At 54.9% G+C, this 19,895-nt stretch overlaps 1 protein-coding gene across 1 annotated transcript in view; it reads right to left on the minus strand.

Annotated features, from left to right (window-relative positions):
* FAM78B (family with sequence similarity 78 member B) overlaps nt 1–18,802 on the minus strand; it is a 79,258-nt gene extending 60,456 nt beyond the window's left edge. Inside the window, exon 1 of the mRNA XM_053908952.1 lies at nt 18,336–18,802. Coding sequence (XP_053764927.1) covers nt 18,336–18,598 — 263 coding nt within the window. The 5' untranslated portion in view covers nt 18,599–18,802. The remainder of the gene's footprint in view (nt 1–18,335) is intronic.
* Between the last annotated feature and the right edge of the window lie 1,093 nt (nt 18,803–19,895).

Below are 19,895 nucleotides of genomic sequence, written 5' to 3' on the forward strand. Positions count from 1 at the left end.
ACAATTCATGGGAATGCGCTGGGCCTTTAGTTCAATGGACTGATCTTTCAGAGTTACTGCCATGGCCATTTTGTTGAAAAGGCTTTCGGCCTCAAGGGCCAATTTCTACCTTCTCCATGCAGGGTTTTATGACATCTGGGACCACAAAGCATTATGTTTATTTAGGATCCTGTCCGAATCCCTTTTTGTACCTCTGAATTAAACTTATTGATTACAGGGTCAGAGGGTGGCACATTAAGCTGATGTTCAAATTCAGAACCCAGAAAGCCAATAGGATGGTAAAGTGGACAAATCGTGGGGAATGGGTCTCAGGGGACATCTCTGTCAACCTCTCGGTGCAGGTAAACAGCCCCCTGAGCATTAGCGTGCGTTTCATTTTGGCTTCTACTACCTGCCGTTATCCTGAGCTTTGTCTTGGATGCTCTGGGTCCTCTGCCTTCCTCAGTATCAGTGCTCAGGCTAGGTTGATGACTCTGTGATAATGACCTTGTAATCTTTCTTTGCAGGTCCCACCCCCAGCCAAGCACACACACACAAAGCCATCAGGGTTCCTAGAAATCCTGAGCTTATAATCTAATCCAAGAGCTTTGAGCTCTGGGTCTGCGGTTCAGGAGACACCAAATCCAGGAGGAGAGGAGCAGAGAGAAATCTGTCCTGGGAGCGGTGGTCAGGAAGGAAAACAAGGAAAGTCTAGTAAGTGCAGCAATGGACACGGGGCAGGGGAGTGTGCTGACATCTAGAACAGGGACGTGCAGGAGGTGAGGATGGCCAGAAAAGTCCTCGAGGCTGCTGAAGGTAACAGCTGCCCTCTTTTGCTGGACCGCTGTGGTTCTGGAGGCTCAAAGCAGGCATGATGCCGGGATGACAACGCCAGGATGGAAGTCCTTCATGGCTGCTGCCTGCTCGTGCTAGACCTTCTCTGGGAATAGGACCCCAAGGACGAGCAGGTCTGAACCTGTAAGGACACTTTAGGGAACAGGTATAATACTGCCTGGAGAAAACACAACTGACGGTGGTCTTTAGGCGGTCTCTACTGGCCTATCAGGTTCTGCCACCTCTGGGTGGGCCTCCCTACAAAGTTCACGGTAGACCCCGCACAGTACTGAGCACCCAAGTGTTTAACACCGGCTGGCTGATTTAGCTGGAGGAAGGGCTTTTACCCAGTGTTTCTGCACGGTATGAAAGATTTCCAATCCTAGTTCCTGGCATGCCCCAGGTATTCCATAAAGCCTTGTCCATTCAGTTATTTGTTCGCTCATTAAAAAAAAAATTTAACAGAACCACAGAGCACCTGCGATACGTCAGGCACTGCCGTAGGCAGTTCACAAACGTCAACTCATGAAATCTTCAGAACAACATTCTGCAGGAGGCACTGCCTTTTATGGATGGGGAAGCAGAGGCACAGAGAGGTACCCGAGATGTCTGAAGTCACACAGCTAGTAACAGCTACGTATGGACCTATGTACACAGCCTCTGTCTGGAGGCTCCAAGTCCATGCTCTTTCATGCTATGTGGCCTTCAGCCAAAGAGGAGTCAAGGACAGTGAGTTCCAGGAGGTGGGCGGCTCTGAACCCCATGCCCTTCTCCACCATGGTGCACTAATCTAATCTCCCGGGAATCTAATACTCCGTCTCCAACAAGGACACCAACGACAAGGAATCTCTAGCTCCACCCAATTCTGCCGCATGGAGACCTCACCTGAATGCAAGTAAAGCCATGAGGGGTCTAAAGAGCTGGTAACACAAAGAGCACAAACCTTTGTATCTTTTTTTTTTTTTTAAAGAGTGTTGTGTTGGCCCTCAGAAGAATCCTGAAATACCTCTCCTGTACTTACAGCTTGTAAGAGTGTGTGCAATAGTCCTGTCAATGGGTGTTCACATTACTTGCTGTTCCCAGCCTTCTCCAGCCCTGCTTGGAATCGTAAGGTTAACTTTTCTCTTGTAGGTGAAGCAACAGTACGAGAAATGCTGCACTGATCTCTGTGGTCAGGAGCAGAGCCCAGGAGTCCTTTGAACCTGCTCTTCGATTCTGGTTCTAGCACTGCAAGGTTGGGCAAATCACATGATCTCTGAAGGGCCTCAGTTTCCTTATGTGTGCAATAGAGAGAATATGAATTTATTTATTTACTTATTTATTTAACAACTTTTTAAAAATATTTATTTATTTTCAAGAGACAGAGAGAGACAGAGTGCAAGTGGGGGAGGGGCAGAGAGAGAGGGAGATACAGAACCAGAAGCAGGCTCCAGGCTCTGAGCTGTCAGCACAGAGCCCGGCGTGGGGCTCGAACCCACCAACAGTGAGACCATGACCTGAGCTGAAGTGAGATGCTTAACTGACTGAGCCACCTAGGGGCCCCTATTTATTTATTTAAAAAGACTTTTTCTAAAGTTTATTTCTTTGAGAGAGAGAAAGAGAGAGCACACACAAGTGGGGAAAGCACAGAGAGACAGAGAGAGAGAGAGAGAGAGAGAGAGAGAATCACAAGCAGGCTCTGTGTTGTGCTGTCAGCACAGAGCCCGATGCCAGGCTTGATCTCATGAACCGTGGGACTGTGACCCAAGCCAAAATCAGGAGTCGGATGCTCAACCTAATGAACCACCCAGGCGGCCGTAGACAATAGGAATTTAAACCAATATTAATGAGGTACATTTTGGTAAAACATCTGGTATCTCATGATCGTCCTGTGCCTATCAGGTGATGAATCAGTGAATCACTGTTGACTACGTGGGTTAGGAAGGGACTTACCTGACAGTCACCTGAGTGAAGTAGAGCCCAGATCTCTGACGGGCACTACATGGACGTGAGGGAGGAGATAAGTCATTCTGCCCCTCGGAGCCAGGAAGGCCAGCTGACAGCAGAGACCCTGTGCCCCCAATAAAGCGCCTGTCCAGGCGAGGTCATTCCTGCAGACCGTTACTGCGTTATACAGTGTGTTTCTCAGAGAAGTGATAAACTTGTATAAAAAAATTAAACTCACTGAATTGTTATTAAAAACCCAGACATATTTTAAAATAAACTCAATCCTGGGGGATCTCAGCTGGTCTGCCGCTTAGCTGTTGGTATGACCTTGGACAGTTCCCTTCACCTCCTTTCACATCTGTGTCGTTGCTTAACCTGCAAAGCAAAGCCGTCGGGTTGGGGGGCTCCGTGGTCTTTTCGGCGTCTAAAGTTCCATTGCGTCCCTCTTTTCTGGCATCAGCTACCTAAAGGGAGCAATCAATCTGGAATCAGATGGCAAGCGTGGCCACTTCCTAACCGTGTAAACCTGCCAAATCGCTTAAGCTTCCCGAGCCTTGGTTTTCTCCGGCGTCATGTGGACAACACCACCGCCTCGAAGAATGAATCGGAGCCTCAGCAGAAGTAACTACAGAAAGGCGCTTTTGTAAATGCGGAAGCTCCAGCCTCGTCTTTTGTCACCAGATTCGAGTTTTACGTGACTCCGACTACCTTGAGATCTGCACACCCCAGGGTAGCTCGACGCAGGGCATCCCCACCCCCATCCCCACATGTGGAGAGAGTCAGCCCGAGGAGTGCCAGGGCAATGCCGGGCATGCGTGTGTGTGTGTGTGTGTGTGTGTGTGTGTGTGTGTGTGTGTGTGCCCTCTCTGGGGTCCCTGGTTCCGCCTGCCAAACAGCAGACAGCTTTGTCTCCCCGCCCCCTTCCTCCTCCTGTCGGTCCTTCTCGGAGCCATCTGGAAGAGAAGGAGGCAAACCAGCTCACCACCTGCCAAAAGCCAAATGCCAGCGCAAAATGAGCCTCAGGGGTCAGCCCAGGGAAGAAGAGCGGGGAAATCTGGAGCCAACTCCTTCTGAGTCTCTGATGCTACAGAGAGACACGGAGGGTGGCTGTGCTCAGGCAGGGCCTCGAGGCTTCCTAGGAATGCAGCTCTCCTCTCCAGAACATCCTGGCTTGTCCAGGAAGAGCTGGGGCCCTGAGGTGTGCACAGATGGGGACAAATGCCATAGTCGTTGACCAGAGAGCACTGACAACAAAGCAGAGAAACGGAGTCACCGAGACAACAGCACGCCTCAGTCGGCTGTGTCCAGTGCATGGCAGGGGTCTTCCCAGACCCCCCCCCCCCAATCCAAGACCCTCCCAGTGTCTTGGCTCCTCTCTCCACCCCCAATGGTGGGCTGCTGAGAAACCTCAGTTCTTTTTACCAAAGGGCCTCGCCTGGACAAGCAGCTTGCTCTGAAAGGTATTCCTTCCAACCAGAAAAGGTAGCCACAAAAAGCTTACTTCTTGCCTTACTTTTGCTTTACAGTTAAGGAACAGAAGAACCTAGTAAGGAAATCATAATGTAGTGAAATAAATATCTTGGAAGACCCTCCGTTACAAATCTCTTATGGGATCCACAGTTGAGCTTGCAAAAACACGTTCCCCAGAGGTCAAAAATGAAGAGGAAGCGAAACCAAAGAAGCAAGCAGGCTCAGCCCCAAAATGTATAAAGCAAACTCGAGAACCCTGCAGGAAGAGTGATGAACACCCCGGCATGGAGAGAAATTTCAACAGACCTTCTCACTAACTAATAGATCAAGCAGATAAAGCTTGGCAAGAACACAGAACGTTTGCACAACACAAGTAACAAGTTGGGCCGTATGGACATAAATAGTGACTAACCAGAAGTTGGATGGAGGGACCCAGAACCAACGTTCTGAGCTTGTACAGAAGTTGATTGTCACCAAGGAGCTACAGGCCAGGGAGCTCCATCCCAGTTCCGTCCTGGGTCATGCATGCACGGATCAAAATGTTGACTGACAGGGGAGGCATCACAGAAGAAATTGAATCCTGGAGACTAGAAATGATTGGAGGGAGAGCCATAACAGCTCAAGAGTTTGATGCTAGCCTGTAAATAGTCTGTGTTCTTGGACTCTGGATATACTTAGCCCTTGACCCGTCCCCGTGAAGGCAGCCTCGCCATCTACCCGCTTCTGTCTCTCTAGCTACTCCACTTCCCTTTAACCAGAGAGGTTTCTAATGGAACTTTTTTCTCAATGTCTTTGCTCTTTTGGAATAGCATTAAACCCATTCCGAAATGTTTTTCCTTTTTTGTGGCAAGTCATAAATACGACAGTGAAACTCTAGATCCTAATTCTGATTGCCCAGACATTTCAAGAAGCACCAGACGCTAAGGGTAAATCTTAGAAAAACCACTCTCGGCATTCAAGTAAGGATGGATTTCTCCCCTGGAGCAAAGCTAAACACACCTATCTGCTGACCCAGAAGCATCTCTACTCTTCTTGGCTCAGTGGTGGCTGTTCATCCAGTTGTGGGGGTACCTGGCCTAGGACTCCTCCATCCTGTCTGTCGTCACCGACACAAGCCGCAGAAACCGTGGCACCATGTGAGTAGAGAAAAAACCACCTGAAGCCCCAAGTGTTCACAAACAACCCCCAGCGGGGGCTGCTGCGCCCAGGCGCCCCGACTTCGAGTCCTGGATGCACGCCACCCTCAGCCATGTGGCTAAAAGAGAATTGGCTGCTTAATGGAAAAGTATGCACAGATCTGGAGGTTAAAGGCTGACAGATAAGGTTTCCGCGAAAACCTTACCAGGTAGACAGAGCCACCTCTCCCCTCTTCCATGCTACGCCAAGGGCCTGGGAGTTCCTGCAGGAGAAAGGCGCCCTTTTAGCTCCAAATCTGCACAGTGACCCCTTTCAGGCAACCTTCAGGTCCAACCTTTTGTCTAATTATGCAATAATTCCACCTCTGAAAAGTCTTTTCAATAGTGATTAAGGGACCCCACAGGTACACCCAGGTGGTGAGATTCCCTGTGGGACTCGGGCTCGGAAAAGGTGACCTCTCTCAGAGACACCTGAGAGAAGATGAGACAGCGGCCGGAGCAGGAGGACGCCACCTTGGCCGCAGAGGGGCCACCTCGGGGTTCCCGGCCCCAACCCTCCCTTCTGTCTCTGGCACCCCTTAGTTGGGGCCACTCAGCTCAGCTACCTGACCAGAGACTGTTACCCTAGGGGCTTTTCAGCAAAGAAGACCAAGGGTAGCTGTTCTTGGCTTTGGGGCGGGAGTGAGATCAGCACCAGCCCTGCCCGGGTCTCCCAAGTTCACACCCAGCAGGCAGGGCAGGACAGAAGGTCAAGAGTTTGTCCGGCCTTGCTGGGCAGGAACCAGGCTGACTGTGGCTTCCCTGGGCCCCATCCACACCTCATCAACTGTCCTCTTTCCCACATCTCAGGGTCTGCTCTTGACACCCAGGCCTTTCTGATGGTCACCAAGAGGACAAGGGCAGTGAACCATGTTCTCAAACTTCTTTCATACCCTATCCCTCTGGTACAGACTTCTGTGAGTGGACCGGCCCCCTCCCAGCCCCACCCACTCTGGGGATGTCCCCAGTCCTCTGGTCTTGTCTGAGTTTCAGCTGCCTTGCCAGTCTTCCAGAACTCTAGTTTGGTTGCCCCTTTCAGTCCCAAACAATTTTCCTTATAAAGAACTTTCCATGGGGGCACCTGGGTGGCTCAGTCGGTTATGCGTCCAATTCTTGATTATGGCTCGGGTCATGATCTCACGGTTCATGAGTTCAATCCTCACATCAGGCTCTGCACTGACAGAGCAGGATCTGCATGGGATTATTCTCTGTCTCTGCCCCTCCTGTGCTCGCTCTCGCTCTCTCTAACTAAATAAATAAACTTAAAAAAAATAAAGCTCTTTCCATGGCTTTTGAAACCCTCTCCGCCCCCACCACGAGAGGACGGTACCCAGTGCAGGTTTAGAGGGTATGAGGAGGACAGGGTGGCTCACGGGCTTTTGGGGCAAAGGACAGCATTGCTCCTCCGGCCAGGACCCCCTCTGCATTTCTCCCTCCCACCTCAGATGGAAAGAGGGAGCCCGACAGGGAGGACCCAGGAGGACACGGGGCTGGGGCAGGCATCTGGCTAAGGCCCAGCGGCTTGACAGAGTAAGAGAGACTGACCCGAGATAAAGCAGAGGGCCAGAAACCAGGCAGGGAAATGTCGACACAGACTCAAGAGATGCTGCACGTGGTGGACAGGGACTTGAAAAGGCCCCGCGGGCCAAGGGGACACTGCCGAGGGGCCCAACTAGGCCAGGAGATCTGAAGGGGCGTCCTCCTCCAGGGAGGTCCAGAGGTAGGTTCTAGTGCCAAGTTTTGAGAGGGAGGCCCAGGCTGGAACAGGACCGTGTAAGAGGGGGACAGACCACGTGACATTGCTCTGACTTTCTAGTCATCACGACTGACAGGCAGCCTGGAGTGGTACAAAGACACAGTTTTGGAGTCACCAGACGGGCAGAAGTGACAGGCTGCTGAGAGGCACACACGGCCCCCTCTGCAGTCCTTCCTCTAGACCCTCCTTAAATCCCACAACGGGCAAACGGTGTGTTGGCCCTGACTGGCTCGTTTCTGTTCCCGTCCACCCCTCCCTTCTTTGCAGTGAACAGACAGCCCACTTCGATCATGCCCCCTGCTAAAGTGCCTCAAGTTAACAAAAAATAAGACCCCCTCCCCCCCCCAAAAAAATGGAGAGAAACCCAACTAAAAGCCACAACAGAAACAGAGTCTCCAGGCTGCTAGGATATCCCTCTCAGACTCTCCCCATCTGTTCTGCTCCATGGGGGCCTCCCAGCTGAGCCCTGCTATCAGGGGAGGGCCCCCGGCCCCTCACAATCTGTCATCTTTGACACCACTTGGATCTTGTTTCTTCTGGAGCTGCCAGGGGCCCTGAAGCCACCCTGCCTGTGTGTGGGCAGCGAGCCAGGGGGCCCACGTACAGCATCAGCACCTGGGTGGGAGGGGAGTACGAGGTGGGGGAGAGGGATTCTGGGCTGCTGGGCACCCAGGCAGAATCCCAATTTCTCCATACATCCCTCCCCCTGCCCCCCCCCCCCCACTGTGGGCTGCCAAACCCTCCCATTTCCTGCCATCTGTGATGCGCCTCTCTGGGGAGACCCTCTCCTTTCTTGCTAGCTAATCACTGTCTGTGGACACTGGGAATAGGCTGGTCTCTCTGTTCCTGGCAGCTGTGTAGACATCCCTTGGGCTGATCCGAGCTCCCCTCTGTGCTGCCGAGGGCCGGGTTCTTCCTGTCCTCTGTGTGGCTTCCTCTCTTGGGCGGGTGGCCATCTCTGTCCAGAAACCTGGACCTTCAGCAAACGGCGTGCAGGGTGGTGGGGGCAGGGATGAAAAAATCAGACGTGGTGACCCAATTACTACTTTACAGACTAGGGCTGCAGGGAGTCGGAAGGACGTGGGTCTGAGGCCTGGTGGTGCCACTCACTGGCTGTGTCACGGCCCCTCTCTGGGCTTTGGTGTCCCTGTCTGTAAGATGAGCAGGTGGGCCAGATGAGCTCCCATGCTGCCCTAACACTCTGTGACTCACAGATGATTCTGCTGACCCACTACCTGCCTTTTTCTGGGTGTTTCTCTTTAGATTCTGCTGTGACTGGTAGCCGGAAGGGTAAAGAACACTGACTCGGGTGCCAAGAGGGTCCCCTGGGTCCGACCCCAAGACCCCGGTCTCATTAACGTCATGTCACGACCAGCTGAGCAAACCAGCTGGGAGGCGAGGAGGCCGGTGATTTCCAATTTGATTAAACCCTTTGTTCCCCGGGTCTGCTCAGTAAGGACAAAAGCAAGCACTCAGGCCATCTCCTGAACACCCTGTATTTCCTCGTTTGTTCATTCATTCACTCAACCCTTAATGAGGCTTGTAACATCACAGAGTCTCTGGAAGTCTGGCTTCCAATCCTGGCTCTGTCTCTAATTAGCTGGGCAATGCCAGGCAAGTTACTCAACCCCTTCGCGCCTCAGTTTCTTCACCTCTACTATGGGGAAAGGAACGGCCCTACTTCGCAGAAGGGCACATGAGGCATTTAGCACTAGACGCATGTTCAACAAATGGCTGACTATCATCGAGTTGAGTAAGCTGCTTATGGCCTCAAGGGCAGACAGACAACAGAATAGGCCAATACCCACCCCTTCCTTGAAGTGCACGTGTGGCCCAGCATAAGACAGCCTCCCCAGCATCAAAGGCCACGAAGAAATCTTGGGAGTGTGGGTTTAGTTTTATGGCACAGATTTATTTATTTATTTATTTATTTATTTATTTATTTATTTATTTTTTAACGTTTATTTATTTTTGAGACAGGGAGAGACAGAGCATGAACGGGGGAGGGTCAGAGAGAGAGGGAGACACAGAATCTGAAACAGGCTCCAGGCTCTGAGCTGTCAGCACAGAGCCCGACGCGGGGCTCGAACTCATGGACCGCGAGATCATGACCTGACCCGAAGTCGGACGCTTAACCGACTGAGCCACCCAGGCGCCCCTATTTTTAATGTTTGTCCGTTTATTTATTTAGAGGCAGAGCGTGAGCGGGGGAGGGGCAGAGAGAGAGGGAGACACAGAATCCGAAGCAGGCTCCAGGCTCTGAGCTGTCAGCACAGAGCCCGACGTGGGGCTCGAACCCATGAACCGCGAGGTCATGACCTGAGCCGAAGTTGGACGCTTAACCGACTGAGCCACTAAGGCGCCCCACAAATTTCTTATCTTTCTTAAAAATTGGGAAGCTTATTCAGGAAGGTTTGAAACAGATTCTCCATTATTTGAGTCACTGGAAAAAAAAAAAAAATTGGTCTTGGATTGAGTCAGCCGTAGGTGTGGAGGCCACCCCCTGGGGTTGGAGGCTCAGCGGGGGGCTCTTAGTAGGAGGACAAGAGGGTGGCACCCTGCTCCCCCACAACTAGCCCATCTAAGTCCCCTTCATGCCTTTCAGTCCCCACATACCCCAGCCCCTGACCCCGGCCCCCTACTCCCATTTCTAGAGCAAAGCAACATCTCATTGGCCCGTTTCTGGCCGTTTCCAACTTGCCAAAGCCTGTCGAGGCCACTCCTCATGCCCAGAAGCCCCGATCTCCTCAGCCTGCCTGCCTCTTCAAGATGCCGCAGGGCCTGCTGAGCGAGGATGCTGACCGGTTTATCGCTTCCCATTAGCCAGACCTCTGACAGCCTCGGAGTGCCCGGGCCTGATGCGGGCCCAAAGCCAGCTTGGAAAGGTCAGGCCCCAAGAGAGGAGGCCAGCCAGAGGCTTTCTGACGCAGGCCTGTCACAGAGACCCCGCTGGGGTGCCATCAGACGCCAAGGTCTTATTTATTTCACTTTAATCTGACAGCCTGAAAATTTCTCTTTGCTTTTGCTGAATGCATTTCGATGTTCCTCTCTGCCCCTCTCTGGTCTTCACAGGCCACAAATGCTGACTGACCCAGGGGTGCTGAGTGTGTGCGGCTCTCAGGATGACTTCTCTTGTCCCCGGCTCCTGTCCAGGGCTGGCTGACTGTGCACTTGGCACACAAAGGCTCTAGGGCAGGAGTTGTGAGGCCTGGGCACCAGGCCTGACCCAACCAGTGCCTGCCAGGGTGACCTTGAGCACACTTCATAGTCTCTTTCTTCGGGTCTCTGCTTACTCATCTAAAATGGGAATAACGGTTGTCCTCAACGTGTCTGTGATCATTGTCAGGGTGCCTGTGTGAAGTCTCCTTTTTATAGAGACAGGACCTGTCTGTATGGAAAGAACCAAGTACATGAACGACAGCGGACACATCAGCCGTCATCTGGGTGCAAATCACTTCAGGTATTGGTCCTCATCTGCCCACCCGGGGCTGGAAAGTCCGCAGCTCCTTCCTGAGCTGGAACAGCATGGGCTGGGAAAGGAGTGACAGTGCAAGGAGTATGTCCGCTGAGCTGATGTGCAAGCCCAGGGTCCTTCCACCACCACAAGTGATCTGCCTTCTGTTCTTGGTTGTCCATCCAGACACCAACTGTCTGGAGAGCCTGAGGGACGAACAGACTCTGAAGTCCAGCTAACTGAGGGGTCTGGGTGACTGTCATGCTGCCCATGAGGGCTGACACGGACCCTCAAGGAAGCTCCTGGAGGAGGCATGGGCCTCAAACCTGCAGCCCACACTGGCCGGCGTGGGATCCCTGTGAGGCAAGGAGGCGTCCCCTTGTTCCCAGGGAACGAGATTCTGGGCGAGGACAGAGCTGGTTCCCTGCCTTCTCTGCACCCCTCGCCCCAAAGATCCTGCTAACGTCTGCCCTCAGCGGGAGCTCTGAGACGCCCACATCCATGACCTCAGGACAACTTTCTCCGTTTCCCGAGGAGTGAGGAAATAAGACAGATCCGAGCAGACACTACAACTAGGTCCGCTTCAGAAAAGACCAGCGAACCGTCGGGGGACAGCAATATTCCGCAGAGCCAGTTCAGAGCACCTCCTTCCTAGGAGTTAAGGCCGTGGACCAGACACAGTGATGGGCTGATGGGAGCCCCAGCCCGGCCTCCTGGCGGGGCCGTTTGCCCCTGAGGCCCTGGGCCCGCTACTGACCCTCCCGGCCACAGAAGCACCTCCCTGGCTGCTGAGATTCCCAGAGGCCGTGTGTGGAAAGCACTCGGCGCACAGACCTTCCGTGTCATCTTGTCCCCTGCCTTCGTGGCCCTCCCCTCGTGGCCCTTCAGTAGCAGCATCTCCCAGACTCAGGAGGCTTTCCCTGATGGGAACGGTTCTCCCACCTCAACACACCGGCCCCTCCGTCTACAACCCTTGGCAAAACCTCCAGGGCGCCTCGGTGAGAGGGGAGGGCCGGTGAGAAAGATGGGCAGCTTGCGCATGATTGTCGGTGTGGGCGCTTCTCTGTGGTTGCCGTGCGGGCCCTGACCCCTGCCAGGGACCCCGGCCCTCCATGGGCCCTGCCTCTCTGGGAGTGCTCACCAGAATGCTCTGTTACGGCAAACTTGACATCATTTCTTTTCTTGTGATAGCCATTTATGAATCACGGCCACTTCCTGCGGCCTGTTCAGCGTGAACACGTCAGAAAGGGGAGCCCTCTGTTATCTGTGACCCAAGTGGCTGGACGAGAAGGAAGCTACAGAATCACCTACTTGGGGCCTTTGGGCAACCCTGTTCCTCTCCTCAAGGAGCGCCGAGGGAGAAGCGAGGCCCTAGGCCGCAGCAGCGGCCAGCCTTCTCTCTTTCTTTCTCTCTCTCTTTTTTAAAGTTTACTTATTTATTTTGAGAGAGAGAGAGTGAGTGAGTGCGGAAGGGGTAGAGAGGACCCCAGTGTGGGGCTCGAACTCACGAACTGTGAGATCATGACCTGAGCTGAAACCAAGAGACGGGTGCTTCACCGACTGAGCCACCCAGACGCCCCTTCTCTCTTAACCTGGAACATGAAGCATCTGCAGACCGGGCCCCAAAGACAGCATCTGCCTCTGCTGCCCCGTGCAAGGTCACTGACACCCTGCCGTCCCGTCTACCCAGTGCCCGGTTGTATTTTAGCATCCTGGGTTCCACCAGCCACGTTTTTAAGTCCCCTTCGAACCGTCTTCCTGAAGTCTCCTCTGGTTCCTCCCACTCCCTCCAGCCCCGGGGTTGTGCTTTATCTCCAGTGAGCTTAGTGCTTCCTGATAAGGCCTGCTAATCTGCTGCAGCTCCCTTTCTCCCAGATGGGGAAGATTAGAGGCAAAGGGTTAGGCCACCGCCCCCTCCAAGGGCACTCAGGACTCTAAGAAGGGAAGTGCATCCTGTTTCCCATCTGATGCTCTAGACTGGGAGTCCCCAACATTTCCGGTGGGGAGCAGTTCCAGCTACTTCCAGATCATGCCCCCCCCCACCCCCATCCAGTGATGAAACAGGAATGGGGGATGGTTGTTGGTGCAATGGCCTGGGGACTTATCAGATGCCTAAAGGAGGCACCTCTACGACCAGTGAGAGCCACCCGCAAAGCCATACTGCACACGCAGGCAGCACGCAGCTGTGAACAAGAAGGGGCGTGCTAGCTTTGGGGGAAATGACGCTAAATGCTAAAGTACCCAGGTCCTGAGAGTCAGGCCACGAGTCAGCGATGCAGGTGACGTGCTAGGACAAGGTCTCTATGTTACCTCTCCTCGGGCAGGCCCTGGATGCCACTTTATCACAGGTGACAGGAAAGTGAGGCTTCTGCGTTTGCTGAGCGTGACTCGTGGTGCACAGATTACTGCACAGAGACAGAGGAAGTGACAGACAGAAGCCCTGCTCTGAGACGCAGTGGATCTGCTGGGGCAAAGGCAGGATGAAATGACACAAAAGCAAAGTGGCATTAAACTGTGTCCGTGCTAAGTGACGGCACGTATGTCTAGAGTTCAAGAGCTTGGTAGGGTTAGCCTTGGGTTTACTATGAACAGCTGACTTTGAAGACAGACAGGATTTGTTGAAGGTGACATAGCCTCACTGAGGTCAGAAAAAAATGGCTCATTTATTTTTTTCAAATGTTTACGGAGTATCTGCTAGGAGCTATGCACTCTTCACGGGAAGAGAATGGATACAGTATCTACTTTCAAGAGGCAGTAGAAGGGTCAGGTGTTAGATAAGTATACAATTACATTCTCGCTAACTGAAACAAGTAAAAGAATAGTGTCTCAAAGAGACCAGAAGAACCTGAATTTAAACTGTGAAATCAGAGTGGCTTCTGAGGAGGTACCAGCTTAGACGTGACTGAGAAGTAGGAATCTTCTAGAGAAGGGTGAGCAACCAGAGGACGTCAGACACAAGAGCGGCACAGGCAAAGTTCTGAATTGGGGTGAAGCTGGGTTTTTTGAAGAAATGGAAACAGTCCAACGCGGCTTGAGGACAGACCTTCAGAGACCAGGGAAGAGGCTGTCCCTTGAATTTGGATACAAATTCAAACTGTATTCTGACCACAATGAATTTATCAGTAAAAAAGTTTAAGCAGGAAAGCGGTAACATTTACGTTTCAAAAGTATCACTTGGCTCCTGGGTGGGGAAGAGACTGGAGGTGGGGGGTGGGGGCAAGAATGGAGGTGGCAAGTTTGTCTAGAAATCCTCTGTTGGAGCAGATGATAGCTGCCGGTGACCTGTCCTATGAGGGTATGCGTGGATGCAGATAGCTGGCCGGATTACAGAGCTATCTCGGAGATGGGACCAGCAGGGTTTGATGATGGACTGGACATGTGGGAGGATATCTAGGGTGACACACAGACGTTTCAGCCTGAGCAGCTAAGGGACTGGTCTTTACCATGATGGGGGAAAGACTGTGGAGGTGCAGATTTGGGGAGGAGGGAGCTATAGTGGCAATCAAGAGTTCTGGTTTGGGGGTGCCTGGGTGGCTCAGCTGATTGAGCGCCCAACTCTAGACACTGGCTCAGGTCGTGATCTCGCCATTGTGGGATTGAGACCCACGTTGGGCTCTGTGCTGAGTGTGGAGCCTGCTTGAGATTCTCTGTCTCCCTCTCTCAAAAGAAATAAACATTAAAAAAAAAAAAAGGTCCACTTTGGAGCCATTAAATTTGAGATGTCTTTGAGACAGCCGAGTGGAAACTACATAAACACACACACCTATACCACAGGTGACTGCGTATCACACAGAGGCTGCCGTTGGGATGGATAAAATTACCAGGGAGAGGATCAGATGAGTAACGTCCTGATGAACGGTACTTCGAGTAAGACAGAGAAACAGCTAGAAAAACGGCATAAAGCTAAAAGATGGGGGTGATTCAAGATGGAGGAAGCTGTCATTGCTGAAAAAGCAAGTGTCTCTCAATGGTGTCTCCTGGATTGGTCACACGGATGTCACAAACTGAGCAAGAACGATTCTGCGATGGATAGAAACCAGCTTGGGTCGAAATGAACAGACGACCAAGGTGGGTTAGTGGAGTCAAATTCTCATTAACGTTGGCTCTGAAGAAAGAGTAGAGTAGAGAGACAGGCAGGAGTGAGCTACGATCTCCTAAAAAAGTTTCACCCGGGCTGACCAGAGCTCCCTTACAGCTCGGAAGATGCCTCACATGGGGCTCCGAGAGAGTGGGGAGGGCTGCTGCTGGCTCTCGCCCCGCACTCCGGCTTCACCTCATCCGTCCTTGACACATGAACCCCATTCTTTGTTCAAACCTCACTCAGGAAACCTCTTGGGTGCCGCGCTCTAGCATTCAAAGCTGTTCCATCACAAAGATTTTTGTGTCCCTCTTGGAAAGCTCCCACATGGTCTGAAGGAGGTGGGAAGAGCCTCCCGACACTCTGTCTTGGCTCCGATGACCTGACTTCAACCTTCTCTTCCGGGTCACACCGTTCTAGGCCTTCCCGGACAGACCCCAGCCTGCTTTCGGACCTCGTCTCCCACTGCTCTCCGACCTGACAGCTCCCCTTCCCCCAGCCTACTTATGCCCCCTTAGAACAACTTCTTTTTTCCTGACTCCATGTATTTGCTGTTCGTCCCCCTTAAGAATTAGCCGCCCCCCCCCATCTAGGTGAACCTGATCCATTCCTCACATCCAGCTCCAGTCCTTCTGCCTCCAGAACACGCTGCCTGCTTTCCCAACCCCGTCTCCAGCATTTCTCCGACACCCTGGGGAACACTCCTTCCTACTGAGGAACAGTGAAGTTGCCTGCTGGTCCTTTGGCGCCCTTACCTGGGAGGCGCTCGGTAAATATTTGTTTACTGAGGGGACGACTGAGAAAAGCCAGAGGCCTTTCATCCCCAAAAGAGGAAGGCTTGCAGCTGTCTCCCCAGGGCTGCATCGGCAGCATTCACCAGGGCCCAGGAGACATAAATAGGGGACATAAGTATTCCCCAGCCTGGGTTCTATGTGGTCGTGGGAGGACATTCCAAGTCACATGTGTTCAAGTTCAAACGATGCTCTGGCCATCAGTATCATCAACGATTTCAAATGCTCCTTCAGAAACCGACTCCTTCCTGGAAATGCTGAAACCCTAAACCACAAAAGCCCATGTTTGCTTTTTAAGCCCGTCACTAGAAGTTTCTTGCCATTTTCAATTGTGGATTTCCTCTGGCAGTCCCTTTTATAATGTCGAAAAGGCAGCTTTCTAAGCTAAACCCTCTGATCATATCATGCTTCATGGAACAACAGCATTGCACAGGGGTGAAAATTCAGCCTGCGGTGTTCTCCGCTCACCCCCCCCCCCCCCCGCCCCCAACTCAAGACACTGGCTAAAGCAGATAACTAATAGGCTGTGATGACATTCATGCAACATGAGGTCCCATTAAAAAGTCTGCACTGGCTAAGTTTTCAGGTCATAAACATTTTGTGGAGATCGGTTCAATCAAATCTGGGCTCCAAAGTATCCTTAAACACACAGCAATTGCTGCGACCACGAAGACAGGTAGACTCTGGGCACAGATCTACAATAACAGGCTTCATGATTTCTTGGGGACACTCCTGCTCCCCTGCAGCAAGATGACCACCAAGAATCTTAAAATACTGATAGCGGCAGTTTAAAAGCAAAACTTTTCCCCAAGCCCCAAAGGCAAGAATTCAGTCAGATAAGGTCGGGGGAATATGTGTCCCTCAGACCCAACCCCAGCTCATCTCCATCACAGTTGGTTCCGTGGTGGGCACACCCTCCCACTGATCCAAGGAAGTTCAACTACTATGTCTGTTTATAGCTCAACTTGGCTCTTCCTGAGGCAGAATATATTTTCCTTTATGGAAAGAAATTATTTGTTTGTTGGCTTTTGATATACTGATTCACGAGAGATATGAGCAACAGAGAGGTTTGGCTGTGCGGTCTGGGGAAAAGTGAGGCTGTTTCTGTTCAGTCCCTCCCAGCCTCCTCTACAGAGGCCCCAGACTGCAGTGACGGCCCCCTGCCCCGACCCCCGCCAAGGAGCACACTGCCATCAGAGCCGGGCCAGGGAGACAAAAGGGAAAGCCTCTGCTTGGTCTGGGGCTTGCTCTGACTTTGCTGGAAACAGTTTCTACAAAAGCCACTTTAAGAGACCCATGTATTCAGATATAATCATCCTTTTGAGGGTGTGTCTGGTTTTAAACGGCATGATCCACCTAAAATAATATGGCCCCCACCCCCATTTCTTACATCCAGCTGTCTTCCAGAAAGATAAGAACACACACCGAGCAGAGGCATTACAGGAAGAAACTAGGCTCTCACCCATCATCACTAGGAATGAGCTCTCTCCAGCACTGAGATCCCGTGCTTAAAGAGAAAAGTTCGAACTCTTTGAGGCGAAGGTGAGGGGAACAAAACGACCTGTCAAAATTTCTTTTAGCACCCACGACTAGTGTTAATTTACATGCTCTCGGAATGCAAGAAAAAGCCTGCCACCTGCCACTGAAAGGATAGTTTGACCTTTCGAAATAGAAACACGCTCGCCCCATATCAACATTCAGGAGATGAACCTTGGAAGTTCTAGAGTCTTCGGGTGATAAATGGCACGAGGCCCAATTTCCAGGAAAGGGTTTCTCTACAGCCTGCAGGTAGGTAGGGTGCTCTGGACCAACACCGCAACACAGGTAGAAGGCAGGCCCCCAAACCGTTAGCCGCTGCAGCCGCCCACTGCTCAGACTCTGCTCCTGCAAGGGAGCTGGCAGGGAGGTTGAGAAAACCGAGTAACTAAAAAGTCTTGGACGCGAGGGCCCGCAGCCTGCGCTGCTGGGGCAGGCTGTGGGCTCCTGGCCGCGGCGCTGGGTCTCCCCGTAGCCGCCCAGCCCCGCGCGCACCGAGCGGCGCTGCTGAAGGAAGTTGGAGAGCTCCCAGCTCGCCGGCAGGATTCGCCGGTGGGCGCCGGGGAATCCCTTCCAGCGCCGCAGTTAGTGAGTGGAGTAAGGACGGACCCTGGACGGCCAAGGGACCTGCGCTTCGCAGGAGCACAAGGAAAACACCGCGCCACGCCAGCCCCAGGCTGCTCGCACAAGGTGCTCCTCACCGCCGCACACCTCGTCCAGAGGGCGCCGAGCCGGAGAGGCGGCTCGGCCGGGTCTGCGGCTCCGAATGTTAACGCCGGCAGGCTCCCCGGACTGGGGCGCAAGGTTTCAAACCCAACGATCGAGGGAACCAAAGGCAGAACCAGCGAGTCCCGCTCGGACGCCCGGGACCTTCTCCTCCAAGCCCGCTCGGGCTTTTCCACAGGACGCGCGGCACAGCCCGTGCGCCCCCGGCACTCCACTCCGCTCCTCTCTCCACAGGTCCCCCCAAACTCTTCCCGGGAAGCCCCCACCAAGCCCAGACGGCGCCCCGAAACTCCCAGGGCACTCGCCAGCCACCCCGACGCCCGTCTCTCGAACCCTCCTCGTCGTGTTCTCGCCGCCCCGCACCGTCCTCCTCGCGTTCACGGGGAGTCAGAAGCAAACCACCAGAAAATGCCTTCGCGAGGAGCCTCCCTACACCCGCCCTGTCACTGAAACAAAAGCGCAGGGAGGAGGGAGGTGGAAGAGGAGGCGGGAGGAAGGTTTAGAAAGAGGATGGGGAGAGCGCTAAGAAGGAGCTGAGCGGGAGGGTCGGGGTGGGGAGGAGAGACGGGGCCAGGGACCCGGCTCCGGCACCGCGCCGCCGGTCGCTTACATGCCCAGGTCGCTGTAGGTGTTGAAGAACTCCATCTGGTTGCACGCCTGGATCCAGCCCACCACCCAGGTCTCGTGGCGGGGGATGGGGGGCATGACCACGCGGGCCGAGGCTTTGAAGTAGGGGGTCTTGTAGCGCAGGACGATGGGCGAGGTCTCCTCGATGCGCGTGGGGCACTGGTCGATGGTGGCGCACACATCGTACACCACGATGTTCTCGCGCCGGATCCGCGCCTTGCAGGTGATGCTTTGGATACAGCCCATCCTGCCGCCCGGCGCCGGCGCGGCGCGGCGTGGGGCAGCGCGGGGGCCCGCGCGGGCAGCCGGGGGCGCCCGTCACGCCGGCATGGCGACGCGCCGCCCGCTCCCGGTCCGGCTCAGCTCGCGCCTGGGAGCGGGGAGCCGCCGCCGGGCATCCTCCGGGGAAGCCCCCTCCTCCGGCCGCCGCGCGGGGTCCCCGCCGCCCCGACGCCCGCCCGCCGGCCCCCGCCCACGCCCGCCCCCTCTCTCCGGCAGGGCGCGCGGAGCGTGCGCTCCTAGGAGGCGGCGGGCGCCCCCGCCGAGGGCAGGGGGGGGAGCGGCGCTGCGCGGAGCGGTGCCCACCCGGGGCCGGAGCCCCCCGCCCCTCGCCGGAGAGGAGGAGGAGGCGGCGGCGGCGGCGGCGGCATGGAGCCGGGGGAGGGCGGCGGCGGCGGCGGCGGCGGCGGCGGCGGCGGCGGCAGCGCCCGGTCTGTCTGCCTCCGCGGCGGCAGCAGCAGCAGCAGCAGCAGCCGCCGCCGCCGCCGCCGCTGCATGAACCTCTGCACCGCGGCTGCCCCCCGCGTGCAGCGCACCCAGCGGCGGGCGAGCGGGCGGCCCGAGCGGCAGGCGGAGGCGGCGGCGGCGGCGGCGGCAGCGGAGACCCGCGCGGCCGCCGGCCCCGCCCCGCACTCCCCTGCCCGGCCGCTGGGGGCTGGGGGGCGCCAGGGGGCTGCGACCGCGGGTGGAGGGCGCCTCGCGCGGGGCGGCCCGGGACGTGATCCGCGGAGGAGCCTGGCTGTACGCCATGAGTTTTGTCCCTCTCCGGCTGCCGTCCGGGTGGCGGGGGGGGGGGGGGGGCGGCGGTGATGTGTAGGGTGGGGGGTGTTTAAAGGGCCGCGGGCGCCGGGGTGGGGCCCTGCACGTGGGGCCGGCGCGGGGCGGGGCTGCGGGAGGTGGCGCCCGGGTGGGCGTGGGGGCTGGGGGGTCGGGCCGGGCCCGGGTGGGGCCGAGGAGGGCGCCGCGCTCCCGAGCCTGGTGGGAAGCCGGCGGTGACGGTCTGGGGCAGCCGAGGGGCAGGGGAGCAGCTGCATCCCGGGCTGGTGGGGTGTTTGTAACGCGGTCTGTTAGATCGGAGTTGGGCTGGAGCTCCCCGAGGACCCTACCTTGAGGAGGCCTCCCGGAGTGGCTCGAAAGGCGGTGGATTTACTACGGCTTTGCCCGACTGGGTTTGCTCTGGAAGCTTTTCTTTCCACCACCCTGTGTAGGGAGGGCGCCCAGAGAAACCTTCCGTGCCCCAACACCACGTCACCAAAATGCCGGG

This window comes from Panthera pardus, unplaced genomic scaffold (genome assembly GCF_024362965.1).
Source record: "Panthera pardus isolate Hobbes unplaced genomic scaffold, ASM2436296v1 HiC_scaffold_21, whole genome shotgun sequence".
Taxonomy (NCBI): domain Eukaryota; kingdom Metazoa; phylum Chordata; class Mammalia; order Carnivora; family Felidae; genus Panthera; species Panthera pardus.